Source organism: Somniosus microcephalus, unplaced genomic scaffold (genome assembly GCF_052327205.1).
Source record: "Somniosus microcephalus isolate GS21.2 unplaced genomic scaffold, FLI_Smic_1.0 unresolved_chr1, whole genome shotgun sequence".
NCBI classification, from domain to species: domain Eukaryota; kingdom Metazoa; phylum Chordata; class Chondrichthyes; order Squaliformes; family Somniosidae; genus Somniosus; species Somniosus microcephalus.
In genome coordinates this window covers 45,127,432-45,149,170 of record NW_028225179.1, presented here as the reverse complement: position 1 = coordinate 45,149,170, position 21,739 = coordinate 45,127,432, and the positions used below count along the sequence as shown (strand labels likewise).

The following is a 21,739-nucleotide window of genomic DNA, read 5'->3' as shown; positions in this document are numbered from 1 at the left end:
CCATCAAACACTCCCAGGACAGGTACAGCATGGGTTAGATACAGAGTAAAGCTCCCTCTACACTGTCCCATCAAACACTCCCAGGGCAGCTACAGCACGGGTTAGATACAGAGTAAAGCTCCCTCTACACTGTCCAGTCAAACACTCCCAGGGCAGGTACAGCACGGGTTAGATACAGAGTAATGCTCCCTCTACACTGTCCCATCAAACACTCCCAGGGCAGGTACAGCACGGGTTAGATACAGAGTAAAGCTCCCTCTACACTGTCCCATCAAACACTCCCAGGACAGGTACAGCATGGGTTAGATACAGAGTAAAGCTCCCTCTACACTGTCCCATCAAACACTCCCAGGGCAGCTACAGCACGGGTTAGATACAGAGTAAAGCTCCCTCTACAATGTCCCATCAAACACTCCCAGGGCAGGTACAGCACGGGTTAGATACAGAGTAAAGCTCCCTCTACACTGTCCCATCAAACACTCCCAGGGCAGGTACAGCACGGGTTAGATACAGAGTAAAGCTCCCTCTACAATGTCCCATCAAACACTCCCAGGACAGGTACAGCATGGGTTAGATACAGAGAAAAGCTCCCTCTACACTCTCCCATCAAACACTCCCAGGGCAGGTACAGCACGGGGTTAGATACAGAGTAAAGCTGCCTCTACACTGTCCCATCAAACACTCCCAGGGCAGGTACAGCACGGGTTAGATACAGTGTAAAGCTCCCTCTACACTGTCTCATCAAACACTCCCAGGGCAGGTACAGCACTGGGTAGATACAGAGTAAAACTCCCTCTACACTGTCCCATCAAACACTCCCAGGGCAGGTACAGCACGGGTTAGATACAGAGTAAAGCTCCCTCTACACTGTTCCATCAAACACTCCCAGGACAGGTACAGCACGGGCTAGATACAGAGTAAAGCTCCCTCTACACTGTCCCATCAAACACTCCCAGGGCAGGTACAGCACAGGTTAGATACAGAGTAAAGCTCCCTCTACAATGTCCCATCAAACACTCCCAGGACAGGTACAGCATGGGTTAGATACAGAGAAAAGCTCCCTCTACACTGTCCCATCAAACACTCCCAGGGCAGGTACAGCACGGGTTAGATACAGAGTAATGCTCCCTCTACACTGTCCCATCAAACACTCCCAGGGCAGGTACAGCACGGGTTAGATACAGAGTAAATCTCCCTCTACACTGTCCCATCAAACACTCCCAGGGCAGGTACAGCACGGGTTAGATACAGAGTAAAGCTCCCTCTACACTGTCCCATCAAACACTCCCAGGGCAGGTACAGCACGGGTTAGATACAGAGTAAAGCTCCCTCTACACTGTCCCATCAAACACTCCCAGGGCAGGTACAGCACGGGTTAGATACAGAGTAAAGCTCCCTCTACACTGTCCCATCAAACACTCCCAGGGCAGGTACAGCACGGGTTAGATACAGAGTAAAGCTCTCTCTACACTGTCCCATCAAACACTCCCAGGACAGGTACAGCATGGGTTAGATACAGAGTAAAGCTCCCTCTACACTGTCCCATCAAACACTCCTGGGGCAGGTACAGCACGGGTTAGATACAGAGTAAAGCTCGCTCTACACTGTCCCATCAAACACTCCTGGGGCAGGTACAGCACGGGTTAGATACAGAGTAAAGCTCGCTCTACACTGTCCCATCAAACACTCCTGGGGCAGGTACAGCACGGGTTAGATACAGAGTAAAGCTCCCTCTACACTGTCCCATCAAACACTCCCAGGGCAGGTACAGCACGGGTTAGATACAGAGTAAAGCTCTCTCTACACTGTCCCATCAAACACTCCCAGGACAGGTACAGCATGTGTTAGATACAGAGTAAAGCTCCCTCTACACTGTCCCATCAAACACTCCCAGGGCAGGTACAGCACGGGTTAGATACAGAGTAAAGCTCGCTCTACACTGTCCCATCAAACACTCCTGGGGCAGGTACAGCACGGGTTAGATACAGGTTCCGCCCGCGGTTCTCGTCTCGCTCCTCTCGCACTTACCCTGCGCGCTTTGCTCTGATATTTGACAGCTTTCTTCGTGTCCGAAACTGCCCGCTCCACATAATCAACCGAATGGTCCACATTGTACTCGATCCGATCGATCATTTCTCCCTGGGAACAGCGGAATGGGGCGGGGGCAAGGGGTGGGGGGGAGGAAACAGATCCACACAGTTAAAGGATAGATGGTTTCATCGTTGTTCCCACCCTCTCCAGATCAGCGAGGTGCGAGGTGATAGATTTGGGTGGGAAGAATGAGGAGAGACCGTACACACTAAATGGTACAATGTTAATGGGGGTGCGAGAAGAGAGCGCTGGGGGTGTTTGTGCCCATATCTCTGAAGGTGGCAGGACAGGTTTACAAAGTAGATAATAAAGCACATGGGACCCTGGGCTTTATAAAGAGAGACATAGGGGTCGATTTTCAGCGTGCCGTGAGGTGGGCTTTTAGGCGTGCGGGGGGGCAAAAATCCCAAATTCGGGGGTCCCAACACCATCCCGCCTCCACGTAAGTTTCAGAGGAGGCGGGTACCCGGCCCGCACTGGGACCCGCCGACCCGAGGCGGGAAGGGATTAGTGCCAATTAACTGCCCGTTAACAGGCAGTTCTTAGCCTAATCCCTATTTTGAGGGGTGTCGTGTGGGATTCCCGACGGCTCCAAACCACGCCAGGTTACAGCAGGCGGGCCGTCGGGTTGAAGGACTTGGAGGGGTCGCGATGTCGGTGTTCAGGTGAGTGATGGGTGCATGAGTGTAAAGGTAAGTGTGTTTGGTGTGTCTAAAGTGTGTAAAGAAGTTTAAATTACCTGTACTTACCTTAACAGCCTTTCTTCCTCTAGCTTTCGGGAGTCCATCACTCAGCCGGCACTAAAAGCAAAATGGCTGCGATCTGTCAAAAGTGACAGCCTTCAGCTTTCAGTGCCGGTGAGAGCTCTAACTGAGTCTGTGTAGAAGGACTCAGGTTAGAAGTCAGACTGTCAGTGTTTGACAGCTTCAAACAGCTGTGAAACACTGAGATTTCATCTGTCAACACCTCCTGACAGATGAAATTTCAGTCTGTGATGTCACCTGTTGCCGGGTGGCCCTTAATTGGCCTGCTGAACCCGCTGGGCGGGTTCAACAAGGTCAATCAAGGGAAAATCGCGTGGATTGGCCGGACGTCGATCTAGGCGGGTCTAAAACCCGAAAGTTGTAGTCCTGCCTCCTTCCCGACTGCTGAATGAAAATCGACCCCATAGAGTGGAAAAGCAAGGAAGTTATTGCTAAATCCTTTACAAATCACTGGTTAGGTCCCAGCTGGAGTATGGTGTGAAATTCTGGGCATCGCACTTTAGGAAGGATGTCAAGGCCTTGGAGAAGGTGCAGAGGAGATTGACCAGAATGGTACCAGGGATGAGGGACTTCAGTGATGTGGAGAGACTGGAGAAGCTGGGATTGTTCTCCTTAGAGCAGAGAAGGTTGAGGGGAGATTGACCAGAATGGTTCCAGGGATGAGGGACTTCAGTGATGTGGAGAGACTGGAGAAGCTGGGGTTGTTCTCCTTAGAGCAGAGAAGGTTAAGGGGAGATTGACCAGAATGGTTCCAGGGATGAGGGACTTCAGTGATGTGGGGAGACTGGAGAAGCTGCGGTTGTTCTCCTTAGAGCAGAGAAGGTTAAGGGGAGATTGACCAGAATGGTTCCAGGGATGAGGGACTTCAGTGATGTGGGGAGACTGGAGAAGCTGCGGTTGTTCTCCTTAGAGCAGAGAAGGTTAAGGGGAGATTGACCAGAATGGTTCCAGGGATGAGGGACTTCAGTGATGTGGAGAGACTGGAGAAGCTGGGGTTGTTCTCCTTAGAGCAGAGAAGGTTAAGGGGAGATTGACCAGAATGGTACCGGGGATGAGGGACTTCAGTGATGTGGAGAGACTGGAGAAGCTGGGGTTGTTCTCCTTAGAGCAGAGAAGGATTAAGAGATTTGATTGAGGCGTTCAAAATCATGAAGGTTACAGGTAGAGTAAATAAAGAGAAACTGTTTCCAATGGCAGAGGGGTCGATAACAGATTTAAGGTGATTGGCAAAAGAACCAGAGGGGAGATGAGGAAAAACCTTTTTACGCAGCGAGTTGTTAGGATCTGGAATGCGCTGTTTGATAGGCCGGTGGGTAGAGATTCAATCGCAGCCTTTGACAGGGAAACAATTGCAGGGATATGGGGAAAGAGCAGGGAAGGGAGTGGGACTAATTGGAGAGCTCTTTGAAAGAGCCGGCACAGACTTGATGGGCCGAATGGCCTCCTTCTGTGCTTCTATGATAACACGCACCATTCACACTACCCGCTCAGGGACCCACTAAACAATTGGGGGGACTGGACGGTGGAACTGGCTTCGATGCAATTCCTCAGGCCTTCTGACACCGGGGACAATCGGGCAACGTCCACATTATTTCGGCCTTTTCCCCCCGCCCACCCCGCCGTATATTTCGCAGGCCATCTTTTTCCCCCCTCCCCCATTTTTCTTGTGGGAGGATCCCTCTCCCGAGTGGGGAGTTTTCGGTGACGGGAGGCCGGATAGTGAGCGCTCCGGGTGCGAGATGAGCTAACCGAGCACTAGGCCCGGATTGGAGCCTGGACCTTTCCCTGCTGCGCTCGGCTGGGCCCCGGGCTCACCTGGCTCTCGACCAGCATCGCCATGTCGACGAACATGTCATGGAGTTCCCGGATGCTGTTCTCCAGCTTGATGATCTCGGTGTGACGCGTCTCAATCTCGTTCAGGGCCTGTTTTGTGATCTTGGAGTCCATCGTGATCTGAAGACGACAAGGGGGTTGGGGGGGTGGAGTGGGGGGAAGCAGAGAAAGATGGAGCCGTTACTGAGAGACGGGAGCATGACGGTGGGAGAAGAGAGCGAGTCTAAGACACCTTCCGTACACTTCAGCTCATCCGAAACTCTGCTGCCCTGAATCCTACCTCACACCGAGTCCCGTCCGCCCATCACCCTACCCTGTGCTCGCTGGCCAACACTGGCTCCCGTCCCGACAGCGCATCGACTTCAAATCCCTCCGTGGCCCTCGCCCCCCCTCCCTATCTCTGTAACCTCCTCCAGCCCCTACAACCCTCCCTATCTCTGTAACCTCCTCCAGCCCCTACAACCCTCCATCTCTGTAACCTCCTCCAGCCCTTGCAACCCTCCCTATCTCTGTAACCTCCTCCAGCTCCTACAACACTCCCTATCTCTGTAACCTCCTCCAACCCCCCCTATCTCTGTACCCTCCTCCAGCCCCTACAACCCTCCCTATCTCTGTAACCACCTCCAGCCCATACAACCCTCCCTATCTCTGTAACCTCCTCCAGCCCCTACAACCCTCCCTATCTCTGTGACCTCCTCCAGCCCCTACAACCCTCCCTGTCTCTGTAACCTCCTCCAGCCCCAAACCCTCCCCATCTCTGTAACCTCCTCCAGCCACTACAATCCTCCCTATCTCTGTAACCTCCTCCAGCCCCTACAACCCTCCCTATCTCTGTAACCTCCTCCAGCCCCTACAACCCTCCCTATCTCTGTAACCTCCTCCAGCCCCTACAACCCTCCCTATCTCTGTAGCCTCCTCCAGCCCCTACAACCCTCCCTATCTCTGTAACCTCCTACAGCCCCTACAACCCTCCCTATCTCTGTAACCTCCTCCAGCCCCATAGTCCTCCCTATCTCTGTAACCTCCTCCAGCCCCTACAACTCTCAGTCTCTGTACCCTCCTCCAGCCCCTACAACCCTCCCCATCTCTGTAACCTCCTCCAACCCCTACAACCCTCCCTATCTCTGTACCCTCTTCCAGTCCTTGCAACCCTCCCTATCTCTGTAACCTCCTACAGCCCTATCTCTGTAACCTCCTCCAGCCCCTACAACCCTCCCTATCTCTGTAACCTCCTCCAGCCCCTACAACCCTCCCTATCTCTGTAACCTCCTCCAGCCCCTACTACCCTCCCTATCTTTGTAACCTCCTCCAGCCCCACAACCCTCCCTATCTCTGTAACCTCCTCCAGCCCCTACAACCCTCCGTATCTCTGTAACCTTCTCCAGCCCCTACAACCCTCCCTATCTCTGTAACCTTCTCCAGCCCCTACAACACTCCCTATCTCTGTAACCTCCTACAGCCCTTACGACCCTCCCTATCTCTCTAACCTCCTCCAGTCCTACAACACTCCCTATCTCTGTAACCTCCTCCAGTCCTACTCCCGAGATCTCTGCGCTCCTCCAATTCCGGCCTCTTGAGCATGCCCCCCCCCCCCCCCCCGATTTCCATCGCCCCACCATTGCCGGCCGTGCCTTCAGCTGCCTGGGCCCGAAGCTCTGGAATTCACTCCCTAAACCTCTCCGCCTCTCTCTCCTCCTTTAAGACGCTACTTAAAAGCGACCTCTTTGACCCAGCTTTTGGTCGCCTGGCCTAATATCTCCTAATGTGACTCGGTGTTGAATTTTATTTGATTTACGCTCCTGTGAAGCGCCTTGGGACATTTTACTAAGATCCCATGACCACTATTAGAAGAAGAGCAGGGGAGTTCTCCCCGGTGTCCTGGGCCCAATAGTAATCCCTCAACCCACGTCACTTAAACAGATTATCTGCTCATTATCGCATTGTGTTTGCGGGAGCTTGCTGTGCGCAAATTGGCTGCCACGTTTCCTACATTACAACAGTGACTACACTTCAGAAGGTACTTCATTGGCTGTAAAGGGCTTTGGGGCGTCCTGAGATCGTGAAAGGCGCTACAGAAATAGAAGTCTTTCTGAAAAAAGTGGTCCCTGATGGTGAGACTCTCTCTTTAAAAGGGGTCCCTGATGGTGAGACTCTCTCTTTCAAAGGGGTCCCTGATGGTGAGACTCTCTCTTTAAAAGGGGTCCCTGATGGTGAGACTCTCTCTTTAAAAGGGGTCCCTGATGGTGAGACTCTCTCTTTAAAAGGGGTCCCTGATGGTGAGACTCTCTCTTTAAAAGGGGTCCCTGATGGTGAGACTCTCTCTTTAAAAGGGGTCCCCGATGGAGAGACTCTCTCTTTAAAACAGGTCCCTGATGGTGAGACTCTCTCTTTAAAAGGGGTTCCTGATGGTGAGACTCTCTCTTTAAAAGGGGGTCCCATAAATTGCCGTGCCCGCTCGTCCATCGAACGCACTCACGTCATCGGTGAAGATTGCGAGCTTTCCGCTCTCCAGCATGTCTTCCAGCTCCTCGTTTGTGGTGGTACGCCCAGCTGTCGAGGTAAAAAAGCCGTGAATGGCGTTAGTTGGCGAGGTTACCGAGTGTGCGATTCGAGTGTGTGTCAGAGGCTGACCAAGTCTGTTCGCAACCTCGGTGTCATATCTGATCACGAGTTGAGCTTCCGACCTCTTATCCGATCTATCACTAAGACTGCCCATTTCCACCTCTGTAACATCGCCCGTCTCCGCCCTTGCCTCAGCTCATCCGCAGCTGAAACCCTCATCCATGCCTTGACCACCTCCAGACTTGACTATTCCAACGCACTCCTGGCTGGCCTCCCACATTCCACCCTACGCAAACCTGAGGTCATCCAAAACTTGGCTGCCCGTGTCCTAACTCGCACCAAGTCCCGTTCACTCATCACCCCGAGCTCACTGACCTACACTGGCTCCTGGTTAAGCATCACCTCGATTTCAAAATTCTCATCCTTGTTTTCAAATCCCTCCATGGCCTCGCCCCCTCCCTATCTCTGTAATCTCCTCCAGCTCGATAATCCCCCTCGACCTCGGCGCGCCACCTATTCTGGCCTCTTGAGCATCCCTCGATTTCCATCGCTCCACCATTGGCGGCTGTGCCTTCAGCTGCCTGGGAACCTAAGCTCTGGGATTCCCTCCCTGAACCTCTCCGCCTCTCTATCCTCCTTAGGTGGCTCGGTGTCAAATTCTGTTCTATAACACTCCTGTGAAGCACCTTGGGACGTTTTACGCAGTACGTCTGTGTGAAGTTGTTCTTTGGGTATCGAGGTTTTAACCCTTTTCTTATCAAAAGTTGGTTTGGCCAGTGTCCATATATGGTCTTTGACATAAGAAAACTACTAGGCACTTGGTCTAAGCATGAAACAAAACTTTAATCAACTGTTTTACAACATGGAGGTCCAGTTGTGTCCTTCACTAGTTCCTGTTAAGAATGTCCTGCGCAAGCTGGGCCCGTGCCCGAGTATTTATACTCTCCCTGGACAGCGCCACCCATAGGCCGCTCAGTATTATTTCATAAGTCTTTCTTTCATGAATGACTGATTTATGTCAGTCTTTAACAAAATCACGTTTTTTAATTGGTTCTAATGGTCAAAATACCATCGTCACTCAGACTAAGGTAGCCTTTATAATATTTTTCCACCAACTTTGCCATGTTCAGAGTTCTGGAACAAGGATGTCTTGCTGCAGTTGTACAGGGCCTTGGTGAGACCACATCTTGAGTATTGTGTGCAGTTTTGGCCACCTTATCTGAGGAAGGATGTTCTTGCCATGGAAGGAGTTCAGCGAAGATTCACCAGGCTGATACCTGGGATGGCAGGAATGACGTATGAAGAGAGATTGGGTCGATTGGGCTTGTACTCGCTGGAGTTCAGAAGATTGAGAGGGGATCTGATCGAAACTTATAAAATTCTAACAGGACTGGACAGACTAGATGCAGGAAGGATGTTCCCGATGGCGGGGAGTCCAGAACCAGGGGTCACATTCTAAGGATAAGGGGTAGGTCTTTTAGGACAGAGATGAGGAGGAATTTCTTCACCCAGAGAGTGGTGAACCTGTGGAATTCTCTACCACAGAAGGCAGTAGAGGCCAATTCATTAAATATATTCAAGAAGGAGTTGGATATATTTCTTAAGGCTAAAGGGATCAAGGGGTATGGGGAGAAAGCAGGGACAAGATACTGAATTTGGATGATCAGCCATGATCTCATTAAATGGCGGAGCAGGCTCGAGGGGCCGAATGGCCGACTCCTGCTCCTATCTTCTATGTTTCTATGTTTTCTTGTTTATAGTTTTTCACCCCATTGTAATTTACTTTATCTCTTTCATTTCTAGCTTCCCTGGTACAAGGCCTTTACACCAAGGGCCCATTTTAGCGCGGTTTCACTAGTCTTGAGGTATCCAGACTCTCTCACTTTAATCTACCAGATAAATACCTTAACTTCCATGATCTCTCTCATTTTATGTCCTTAATACGAATTATCCTTTAAAATATCGTTGCAATTAGTTTTGGTAAGCGAATTCTAAGTTTTACTTAGCATCATAGTATGTTTTTTTTCAGCAATTTAACCTTCACTCGCAGTCTGTGGCTGTTTGTTATCAAAACTGCTTTTGACCGTCCTTCACAGCTGCATTCTGAACAAGTCTTAGCGTTCTCGTTACCCAGGAGTAATTATGGGCAATATTATTTGGTCAATGGCTACACTTGAAGTTATACATATATGATTCTCGTCTACTAAATATCTTTAAATATCAGCCTTTCGTACAACGTTAAAGGCGCTATATAAAGATATACGTTGTTGTTGTGTGCGCGCGATCGTGTGTGTGATCGTGCGTGTGTGTGTGTGTGTGATCGTGCGTGTGTGTGTGTGTGTGATCGTGCGTGTGTGTGTGTGTGATCGTGCGTGTGTGTGTGTGATCGTGCGTGTGTGTGATCGTGCGTGTGTGTGTGTGAGATCGTGCGTGTGTGTGTGTGTGATCGTGCGTGTGTGTGTGTGTGTGATCGTGCGTGTGTGTGTGATCGTGCGTGTGTGTGTGTGATCGTGCGTGAGTGTGTGTGTGATCGTGCGTGTGTGTGTGTGATCGTGCGTGTGTGATCGTGCGTGTGTGTGATCGTGCGTGTGTGTGATCGTGCGTGTGTGTGTGTGTGTGATCGTGCGTGTGTGTGTGTGTGTGATCGTGCGTGTGTGTGTGTGATCGTGCGTGTGTGTGTGTGTGATCGTGCGTGTGTGTGTGTGATCGTGCGTGTGTGTGTGTGATCGTGCGTGTGTGTGTGTGATCGTGTGTGTGTGTGTGATCGTGTGTGTGTGATCGTGCGTGTGTGTGATCGTGCGTGTGTGTGTGATCGTGCGTGTGTGTGTGATCGTGCGTGTGTGTGTGATCGTGCGTGTGTGTGTGATCGTGCGTGTGTGTGTGATCGTGCGCGTGCGTGTGCGATCGTGCGTGTGCGATCGTGCGTGTGCGATCGTGCGTGTGCGATCGTGCGTGTGCGATCGTGCGTGTGCGATCGTGCGTGTGCGATCGTGCGTGTGCGATCGTGCGTGTGCGATCGTGCGTGTGATCGTGTGTGTGATCGTGTGTGTGTGATCGTGCGTGTGCGTGTGATCGTGCGTGTGCGATCGTGCGTGTGCGATCGTGCGTGTGCGATCGTGCGTGTGCGATCGTGTGCGTGTGTGTGATCGTGTGTGTGTGTGTGTGTGTGATTGTGCGTGTGTGATCGTGTGTGTGTGTGTGTGTGTGATTGTGCGTGTGTGTGATCGTGTGTGTGTGTGTGATTGTGCGCGTGTGCGTGTTCGTGCGTGTGTGATCGTGCGTGTGTGATCGTGCGTGTGATCGTGTGTGTGTGTGTGTGTGTGTGTGATTGTGCGCGTGTGCGTGTTCGTGTGTGATCGTGCGTGTGTGATCGTGCGTGTGTGATCGTGCGTGTGTGATCGTGCGTGTGTGATCGTGTGCGTGTGCGTGTGTGTGTGTGTGTGTGTGTGTGTGTGATTGTGCGCGTGTGCGTGTTCGTGTGTGTGTGTGTGATCGTGCGTGTGTGATCGTGCGTGTGTGTGATTGTGCGCGTGTGCGTGTTCGTGCGTGTGTGTGTGATCGTGCGTGTGTGCGTGAGAGTGTGTGATCGTGCGTGTGTGTGTGATCGTGCGCGCGTGTTCGTGCGCGTGTTTGTGCGCGTGTGCGTGCTCGTGTGGTTATTCACTTTGGTAGGAAGAATCGAAAAACTGGTTGGGCCAGAACTTCGGGTCCCCATGGGCGAGTACGCGCAGGCCCATCGAAAGTGCCGGTTTCGTGCATGCGCGGGAAACCCGAACTTCCGTTCCCTTAAAGGAAGGGGTTCACAGGTCGAACGCGTGCGCCTGGAACTTACGTTTTTTTTAAAAAAAAATTTTTTTTTTTTTTTTTTTAAAAACAGGTTTCTCCGGGAGGGTAAGTCTCCAGGAGCTACACTTATAAAAAGCAGTCGCAAGGCCTGCTTTTAACAAGGTAAGTGGTGAATTAAGTAAAATTAAAATATTTTTCCCCCATAGGTTTATTATTTTTTAAATACTTTAAAGGTAAGTTTATTTTTAGCCCTGATAGAAACTGTAATTAATTTTTCAAAAATTGAAATTATTGTTTAAAAGTTATTTTATGTAATTTATAGTTATTTTAAAAATGTGATTTAAAAAAAAAATGTATTTGAAGTTTTAGTTATGTTTTAGGGCTGAATTGTATTTATAGGTTTGACAGCTCTTCCTGTCAAATCTATGAATGAAGCATTCCCTGCTACCATTGGCTCCCCATGGCCCACATGATCCCAGGGGACGCTTCGAACTAACTGCGCCCCTGGGATACGCAAGCACTGCGCGCCGACAGTTGGAGGATGCCCAGGATCGGAATCCCACGCGGGCTCACAGCTCAATGGCCAGCGCGCTAGGTAAGTGCAGGTCGGAGGCTTGCACCCGCGGGGGAGCCCCCGACCTGAATTTCTGGGCCAACATTTTTTTTAAATGGTAAGAAACTATTAAATGTTGGTGTTCAGAGAGATTTAGGTGTCCTCGTACAGGAAACACAGAGTTAAGAACATCAGAGCATAAGAAATAGGAGCAGGAGTCGGCCATTTGGCCCCTCGAGCCTGCTCCGCCATTCAATAAGGTCACGGCTGATCTTCGACCCCAACTCCACTTTCCCGCCTGATCCCCATATCCCTTAATTCCCTTCGTTCCCAAAAATCTATCGATCTCAGTCTTGAATCTACTCAACGACTGAGCCTCCACAGCCCTCTGGGGGAGAGAGTTCCAAAGATTCACCACCCTCTGAGTGAAGACATTCCTCCTCATCTCAGTCCTAAATGGCCGACCCCTTATTCTGAGACTGTGACCCCTGGTTCTAGACTCCCCAGACAGGGGAAACATCCTCCCTGCATCTACCCTGTCAAGCCCTGTTTCAATGAGATCACCTCTCATTCTTCTAAACTCCAGAGAATATAGGCCGAGTCTACTCAATCTCTCCTCATAGGACAATCCCCCCATCCCAGGAACCAGTCTGGTGAACCTTCGTTGCACTCCCTCTATAGCAAGTATATCCTTCCTTAGGTAAGGAGACCAGAACTGTGCACAGCACTCCAGGTGTGGCCTCACCAGGGCCTATATAATTGTAGTAAGACGTCTTTACTCTTTGTACGGTGGCATAGTGGTTAGCACTGTTGCCTCACAGCGCCAGGGACCCGGGTTCGAATCCGGCCTCGGGTGACTGTCTGTGTGGAGTTTGCACATTCTCCCCGTGTTTGCGTGGGTTTCCTCCGGGTGCTCCAGTTTCCTCCCACAGTCCAAAGATGTGCGGGTTAGGTTGATTGGCTATGATAAATTGACCCTTAGTGTTAGGGGGATTAAATACGTGGGGTTACGGGGATAGGATGGGATATGTGTTGGTGTAGGGGTTACGGGGATCGGGTGGGATATGTGTCGGTGCAGGCTCGATGGGCCGAAATGGCCTCTATCTGCACTGTGGGGTTTCTGTGATTCTGTGTAATAAAGGCCAATATACCCTTTGCTTTCCCAATTGCTTGCTGTACCTGCATGTTAACTTTCAGTGATTCGTGTACAAGGACACCCAGGTCCCTCTGAATGCAAACATTTCCCAGTCTCTCACCATTCAAAAAATATTCTGCTTTTTGTTTTTCCTACCAAAGTGGATAACTTCACATATCTCCACATTGTATTCCATTTGCCAATTTCTTGCCCACTCAGTCAACCTGTCTATATCTTTGCAGCCTCTTTTCGTCCTCCTCACAGCTTCCTTTCCCACCTAACTTTGCATCGTCAGCAAACTTGGATACGTTACACTCAGTCCCTTCATCTAAATCATTGATATAGATTGTAAATAGCTGAGGCCCAAGCACTGATCCTTGCGGCACCCCACTAGTTACAGCCTGCCAACCCGAAAATGACCCGTTCATTCCTACTCTGTTTTCTGTCCGTTAACCAATCCTCAATCCATGCTAGTATATTACCCCCAATCCCATGAGTCCTATATCTGTGTAATAACCTCTTGTGTGGCACCTTATCGAATGCTTTCTAAAAATCCAAAGATCCACCGGTTCCATCCCACTAGTTACATCTTCAAAAAACTCAACTTGGCCTTGGTGAGACCACACCTTGAGTAGTGTGTGCAGTTTTGGTCGCCTTATCTGAGGAAGGATGTTCTTGCCATGGAGGGAGTGCAGCGAAGATTCACCAGACTGATACCTGGGATGGCAGGAATGACGTATGAGGAGAGATTGGGTCGATTATGCTTATATTCGCTGGAGTTTAGAAGAATGAGAGGGGTTCACATAGAATTTTATAAGTTTCAAACAGGACTAGACAGACTAGATGCAGGAAGGATGTTCCCGATGGTCGGGGAGTCCAGAACCAGGGGTCACAGTCTAAGGATAAGGGGTAAGTCATTTAGGACTAAAATGAGGAGGAATTTCTTCACCCAGAGAGTGGTGAACCTGGAATTCTCTACCACAGAAGGCAGTTGAGGCCAACTTAAGAAATATATCCAACTCCTTCTTGAATATATTTAATAAGGCTAAAGGGATCAAGGGGTATGGGGAGAAAGCAGGGACAGGGTACTGAGTTTGGATGATCAGCCATGATCTCATTGAATGGTGGAGCAGGCTCGAGGGGCCGAATGGCCTACTCCTGCTCCTATCTTCTATGTTTCTATCTTAACAGATTTGTCAAACACGAATTCCCTTTCATAAATCCGTGCTGACTCTGCCCAATCATATTATGATTTTCTAAGTGCCCTGTTACCACGTCCCTAATAATAGATTCTAGCATTTTGCCTACTACTGATGTCAGGCTAACTGGTCTATAGTTGCCCCATTTTTTCTATTCCTCCTTTCTTAAATAGCGGGGTTATGTTTGCTACCTTAACATGCAGGTACAGCAAGCAATTAGGAAGGCAAATGGAATGTTGGCCTTTATTGCGAGGGGGTTGGAGTATAATAGTAAGGAAGTCTTCCTACAATTGTACAGGGCCTTGGTGAGACCACACCTGGAGTACTGGGCACAGTTCTGGTCTCCTTATCTGAGGAAGGATATACTTGCCTTGGAGGCGGTGCAACGAAGGGTCACTAGATTGATTCCTGGGAGGAGAGGGCTGTCCTATGATGAGAGATTGTGTAGATTGGGCCGATACTCTCTGGAGTTTAGAAGAATGAGAGGTGATCTCATTGAAACATACAAGATTCTGAGGGGGATTGACAGGGTAGATGCTGAGAGGTTGTTTCCCCTGGCTGGAGTGTCTAGAACTAGGGGGCATAGTCTCAGGATAAGGGGTCGGTCATTTAGGACTGAGATGAGGAGAAATTTCTTCACTCAGAGGGTGGTGAATCTTTGGAATTCTCTACCCCAGAGGGCTGTGGAGGCTCAGTCATTGAGTAGATTCAAGGCTGAGATCGATAGATTTTTGGACTCTCGGGGAAACAAGGGATACAGGGATCAGGCGGGAAAGTGGAGTTGAGGTCGAAGATCAGCCACGATCTTATTGAATGGCGGAGCAGGCTCGAGGGGCTGTCTGGCCTCCTCCGGCTCCTATTCCATTTGTTCTGATCACTGAATGTGAGATTCTAGTGGGTGTGTGAGATCGCCGAGTGTGCGATTCTGCTTGTTACTCACTGATTTCCAACTGTCGCTGGATTCGGTCTTTGCAGCGGTCCCGGTACTTCGACTGAGTCGCATTGTACTCCGTCATCACCTCCACGAATTTGCGAGACAGGGTCGAATGCTGCAGAGAGAGAGAGACAGACACAGAGAAAGTCTGATGATTGAGTGAGTGCGATACTCGTCTCTGTCGGAGGGTCAGGACTGAGTATTTTAACATTGAGCAGCTTGGGGTGTTTACAGATTCCCTTCTCCCCAAGGCTCCTCCCTCATTTGAATAAGTGTCAGCCGTTCCCTCGTTGTCTAAAGCACTGCGAAACCCGGTCCCAGAGGGGGAAAGGACAATGTATCTAACGCACTGTGACACCCGGTCCCAGAGTGGGAAAGGACAGTGTATCTAACGCACTGTGACACCCGGTCCCAGAGGGGGAAAGGACAATGTATCTAACGCACTGTGACACCCGGTCCCAGAGTGGGAAAGGACAGTGTATCAAACGCACTGTGACACCCGGTCCCAGAGGGGGAAAGGTCAGTGTATCTAATACACTGTAACACCTGGTCCCAGAGGGGGAAAGGACAAGAACATGTCATTCTAGAATAGTACACTAGGTGGAGCTATAGAGCTGTATACTGCTGTGTGTTTAGTTGAATGTGTTTAAGACTACACTTCCCACAATGCACTAGGCTACCCAGAAAGCAGTAGTCAAGATGGCTGCCTGCACATAGAGGTACACATGCTGAATCTCTACAGATGCTATACCTAGAGAACGTGTACTGAATAAGTGACTAGCTAGAAGCTAACTGTTCATAATAAGAATGTCTAGTTATTAATGAACATAACATGGTACCAGGATTGGTGAAGATCTGCTCAAAATTGTGAAACGTGACATGGAGAATTTGAAGCCACCGGAGTTTTTGAATCTCACGGGAAATGTCGACTACAATTGGCAGACTTTCAAATAACAATTCGAACTCTACATTGCTGCCATCGGGTTCGGTACGAAGCCAGATGCAAGGAAAATAGCATTGCTGCTCACGGTTGCAGGCCCACAGGCGATAGAGGTATTTAATACATTTGTATTTAATCCAGAGAACAGAGAAAAATTAGACGATGTGCTAAAGAAGTTTGATACACATTGTTCTCCCAAAACGAATGAAACCTATGAGAGGTACGTGTTCTGTTCTCGGACACAGCAGCAAAATGAGACTTTTGATAGCTTTTTGACTGATCTGAAACTGAAAAGCACAGACATGTAATTTCTCTGAGCTGAAAGCATCCATGATTCGTGACCAGATTGTGTTTGGTATTCATGATAAAAAGGTCAGGGAACGTCTGTTGAGAGAAACCGAACTAACATTGGAAAATGCTGTGAAAATATGCCAAGCCAGCGAGCTAGCTCAAAAGCATGCGAAGACTTTCAGTGAAATCAATAATGATGCGATTGTAGTAAGTGCTGCTGTCGGTGCTGTGTCCTACAAGGGGAAGAAACATGGGCAGAACAGAAATGAAAAGCAATCGGAGGAAGGAATTTTTAATTGTAAACACTGTGGTTACAAACACCAGTTAAAACAGTGCCCAGCGTTTGAAAAAATATGCACAAAATGTCATGGAAAGAATCACTTTGCCAAACAATGCTTTTCAAAAGTAAAAACAAAGAAAGGCCAACAAGTCAATATGATTGAGGAAATAACAACAGAAAATGCTGGAAAAACTCAGCAGGTCAGGCAACATCCGTGGACAGAAATTTGAGTTGACGTTTCGGGTCGAACCCTTCTTCAAAACTGGAAAGAAAAGATAGATCGGAGGCAGGGCTGCGATCGGACAAAAGAATAAAAGAAACAAAAGAAGTAAAAAAGAGACAATAAAAGGCATTAGAAGCTAGACGAGATGGTAATAGGCTGAGATTAGGTGTAAAGTGTACTGGCAGGGCAGGAGATAGCCTGCTTATGATAGTGAAATATGATTGAGGACACTGATTTAAGTGAGACATTTTTTGTAGGAATGGTGTCATGTGACAATGTCAAAAATGATACAGAAAATGTGCAGCCCTCAGATATGGACAATGCTGAACATAACGTCAATGCAGTAAAAGAGGACAAATGGATGATCCCACTGCAGATAAATGGAGCATTAGTTACATTGAAACTGGACACTGGGGCAAAAGCAAACTTAATCAGTATGAGTGACATTAAAAATATGAAAGAAAAGCCCAAAATACAAAGTCAAAGTCAGTCAGTACTACTGAAGAACTATAATGGACAGAAAATAGATAGCTTAGGTGTATGCAGACTTAAAGTGACAGTCAAAGGCAAAGTGCATCATCTCATGTTTTCTGTTGTGGCTGAAGGACTTGATTCACTACTAGGTGACAAAGCTTGTGAAGGCTTAGGACTGGTCAAGAGAGTCTACCGTATAAACTGTGCCATAAGCAGACCAGATGACTCGGTGGATTCTGTAGTAAATAATTTCCAGGATGTGTTCAAAGGATTTGGAGTTCTACCATTCACATACAAATTCCAGCTAAAGGAGGATGCTCAGCTAGTGGTACATGCTCCACGAAGAGTTCCAGCACCCCTGCGTGACCGGCTCAAGAATGAACTGGACAGAATGACCACACTAGGAGTCATCAGGAAAGTCGAAGAGCCAACAGACTGGGTTAACTCCATGGTATGTGTAAAGAAAAAGAACAATGATCTAAGAATATGCATGGATCCAAAGGACTTAAATGCAAACATAAAACGTGAACACTACCAGATTCCCAAGCGAGAAGAAATCACCAGTGAAATGTCAGGTGCCAGATACTTTACAAAGCTCGATGCCTCAAGGGTTTTGGCAACTAAAACTGGATGAAGAGAGCACCAAATACTGTACCTTCAACACACCATTTGGCAGGTATTGTTTCCTCAGAATGCCTTTCGGGATAATATCTGCATCTGAAATCTTTCATAAGAGTGATGGAACGCATAATTGAAGGTCTGGAAGGAGTTCGGGTCTATGTTGATGACATCATCTGGGGCTCCACACTGAAAGAACACAATGAGAGGCTGACTAAAGTGCTACAGAGCATACGCCGGAATGGACTGAAGCTCAACAAAGCCAAGTGTCAGTTTGGCGTCCAGGAAGTCACTTTCCTAGGAGATAATCTATCTGGTAAAGGAATAGAGCCAGATATGGAAAAAGTAAACGCCATACTCAATATGCCCCGACCCACTGACAAAAAAGGAGTGCTACGCATCATGGGGATGATAACCTTCATTGGAAAGTTCATTCCTAACTTGTCAGCCAAGACAACCTGTCTGCGAGACCTGCTACATAAAACAAATGAGTTCGCATGGACAGAAAGACATGAACAAGAGCGGATGAACCTCAAAACAGTGCTGACAACCACACCTGTACTCATTTTCTTTGACCCGACAAAAAGAATCAAAGTGTCAACGGATGCATCAAAAGATGGCCTAGCTACAAGCAGAGGGTGAAGATTGGAAGCCTGTTGCCTATGCCTCCAGGTCTATGACTGATACCGAGTGTCGATACGCCCAGATTGAAAAGGAATGTCTAGGCTTAGTAATTGGACTAGAAAAGTTTCATGGCTACATATATGGACTTCCCACCTTCACAGTTGAGACAGACCACAGCCCACTGGTTGCCATCATAAAAAAAAATTCTGAATGAGATGTCTCCAACGATTCAACGACTCATGATGAAGCTGCAAAGATATGACTTTGAACTGATCTATACACCAGGCAAATACATAGTGTTAGCAGATGCACTATCCCGAGCACCCACAATGAGTCAAGTGAGCTCTACCGAGGAAGACGTGGATGTTCATGTGAGTATGGTCACTGCTGCGCTGCCCGTGTCAGACACAAAATCAAAGCAAATAGCAGAAGAAACAGTAAAAGATACAGTGTTACAAACAGTAATGGAGAACATTCATCATGGTTGGCCAAAAGGTTCCTGTCCAAAGTACTTTCACATCAGGTCAGAGTTGAGTGTCGCAAGTGGACTATTACTAAAACAGAACAGAATAGTCATTCCACAGGCTCTTCATCAAGACATGCTCAAAAGGATTCATGAGGGATACCTCGGAATTGAAAAATGCAAAAGGAGAGCAAGAGACACTGTTTATTGGCCTGTCATAAATAAGGACATTGAGATCCTGATAGACAAATGTGAGACATGTCAGAAACACCAAAACAAACAAACAAAGGAACCAATGATAGTAGCTGACTTACCAACAGCACCATGGCAAAAGGTTGGTATGGACATTTTTCATTTAAATGGTAAAGACTATCTAATAGTGATTGACTACTATTCTAACTATCCTGAGATGGCGCTGCTCTCAAGCACCACAGCAAGCAGTGTCATAATGCATGTGAAATCCATCTTCGCCAGACATGGAATTCCCAGGATTGCCATTAGTGACAATGGTCCGTGTTTCAACTGTAAGGAGTGGCAACAGTTTGCAGAACATTATGACTTTCAGCACATCACATCCAGTCCTCTGTATGCTCAGTCGAATGGTAAGGCAGAGAAAGGTGTTCAAGTTCTCAAGCAGCTACTGAAGAAAGCAAGTCTGATCCTTATCTCGCCCTGCTGAGCTACCAAGCCTCACCTTTAGACTCTGGTTCTTCACCTGCTGAACTACTAATGGGTCGCAAGTTGCGCACCACAAGTTGTGCAAAAGAACAGCAAAGTAAGGAACTGAGACAGAGACTTCAACTGCTAAAGCTGAAACAGAAATCATACTATGACAAGTCATCCAAAACTCTGAAACCATTGACAAGGGATGATGTTGTCAGGATTGAGGATCCAGATGCATGGAACAGGAAAGCTTCAGTTCTTGAGGAAGTAGGACCAAGGTCATACACTGTTAGAACTGAGGAAGGACAGATTCTCAGGAGAAACCGCCGTTCCCTCCTAAAAACACAAGAAACTATCCAACAGCAGATTGATGACAATGCCGCAACTGAATCTTGTCATTCACCACCAGAACAATCTCATGAAAACACATCAGACTTACCTGTGTTAAGAAGATCCACACGTGAATTTAAAAAGCCTGATAGACTTAATCTTTGAGTATAAAGTAAAGCTTTGAAAATGTTTATGTTTATAGAGCACTAGCAAAAGTGTTACTGATATCATCTTTATCGTTTTTCTTGAAAGTTGATTGATATGATTTTGTTTAACCTCAAAAGGGGGATGTAATGATCAGTAACATGTCATTCTAGAATAGTACACTAGGTGGAGCTATAGAGCTGTATACTGCTGTGTGTTTCGTTGAATGTGTTTAAGACTACACTACCCACGATGCACTAGGCTACCCAGAAAGCAGTAGTCAAGATGGCTGCCGGCACACAGAAGTACACATGCTGAATCTCTACAGATGCTGTACCTAGAGAACGTGCACTGAATAAATGACTAGCTAGAAGCTAACTGTTCATAAGAATGTCTAGTTATTAATGAACATAACATGTATCTAACGCACTGTGACACCCGGTCCCAGAGGGGGAAAGGTCAGTGTGTCTAACACACTGTAACACCTGGTCCCAGAGGGGGAAAGGACGGTATATCTAACGCACTGTGACACCCTGTGCCAGAGGGGGAAAGGACAGTGTATCTTACGGACTGTGACACCCGGTCCCAGAGAGGGACAGGACAGTGTATCTAACGCATTGTGACACCCGGTCCCAGAGGGGGAATGGACTGTGTATCTAACGCACTGTGACCCCCCGGTCCCAGAGGGGGAAAGGACAGTGTATCTAACGCACTGTTTTCACCCAGTCCCAGAGGGAGAAAGGACAGTGTATCTAACGCACTGTGACACCCGGTCCCAGAGGGGGAAAGGGCAGTGTATCTAACGCACTGTGACATCCGGTCCCAGAGGGAGAAAGGACAGTGTATCGAACGCACTGTGACACCCAGTCCCAGAGGGGGAAAGGACAGTGTATCTAACACACTGCGACACCCGGTCCCAGAGGGGGAAAGGACAGTCTATCTAATGCACTGTGACACCCGGTCCCAGAGGGGGAAAGGACAGTGTATCTAACGCACTGTGACACCCAGTCCCAGAGGGGGAAAGGACAGTGTATCTAACACACTGACACCCGGTGCCAGAGGGGGAAAGGACAGTGTATCTAACACACTGTGACACCCGGTCCCAGAGGGGGAAAGGACAGTGTATCTAACACACTGTGACACCCAGACCCAGAGGGGGAAAGGACAGTGAATCTAACACACTGTAACACCCGCTCCCAGAGGGGGAAAGGACAGTGTATCTAACGCACTGTGACACCTGGTCCCAGAGGGGGAAAGGACAGTGTATCTAACACACTGTGACACCCGGTCCCAGAGGGGGAAAGGACAGTGTATCTAATGCACTGTGACACCCGGTCCTAGAGGGGGAAAGGGCAGTGTATCTAACGCACTATGACACCCGGTCCCAGAGGGGGAAAGGACAGTGTATCTAACACACTGTGTCACCCGGTCCCAGAGGGGGAAAGGACAGTGTATCTAACACACTGTGTCACCCGGTCCCAGAGGGGGAAAGGACAGTGTATCTAACACACTGTGTCACCCGGTCCCAGAGGGGGAAAGGACAGTGTATCTAATGCACTGTGACACCCTCTCCCAGAGGGGGAAAGGACAGTGTATCTAACACACTGTGACACCCGGTCGCAGAGGGGGAAAGGACAGTGTATCTAATGCACTGTGACACCGGGTCCCAGAGGGGGAAAAGGACAGTGTATCTAACGCACTGTGACACCCGGTCCCAGAGGGGGAAAGGACAGTGTATCTAATGCACTGTGACACCCGGTCCCAGATGGGGAAAGGACAGTGTATCTAACACACGGTGACACCCGGTCGCAGAGAGGGAAAGGACAGTGTAT

At 48.6% G+C, this 21,739-nt stretch overlaps 1 protein-coding gene and 1 long non-coding RNA gene across 2 annotated transcripts in view; one reads left to right on the top strand and one right to left on the bottom strand.

The window, feature by feature from the left end:
* The window catches only part of stx1b (syntaxin 1B), a 49,633-nt gene that overhangs the window by 1,355 nt on the left and 26,539 nt on the right, over window positions 1-21,739 (bottom strand). The window contains exons 6-9 of the mRNA XM_085974517.1: window positions 14,864-14,972; window positions 7,165-7,238; window positions 4,671-4,808; window positions 2,029-2,139 (exon numbers count right to left, since the gene is read on the bottom strand). Coding sequence (XP_085830643.1) covers window positions 2,029-2,139; window positions 4,671-4,808; window positions 7,165-7,238; window positions 14,864-14,972 — 432 coding nt within the window. The remainder of the gene's footprint in view (window positions 1-2,028; window positions 2,140-4,670; window positions 4,809-7,164; window positions 7,239-14,863; window positions 14,973-21,739) is intronic.
* LOC147094891 (uncharacterized) overlaps window positions 1-21,739 on the top strand; it is a 58,111-nt gene that overhangs the window by 29,781 nt on the left and 6,591 nt on the right. The window contains exon 2 of the long non-coding RNA XR_015074759.1: window positions 11,128-11,198. This is a non-coding gene — a long non-coding RNA (uncharacterized LOC147094891). The remainder of the gene's footprint in view (window positions 1-11,127; window positions 11,199-21,739) is intronic.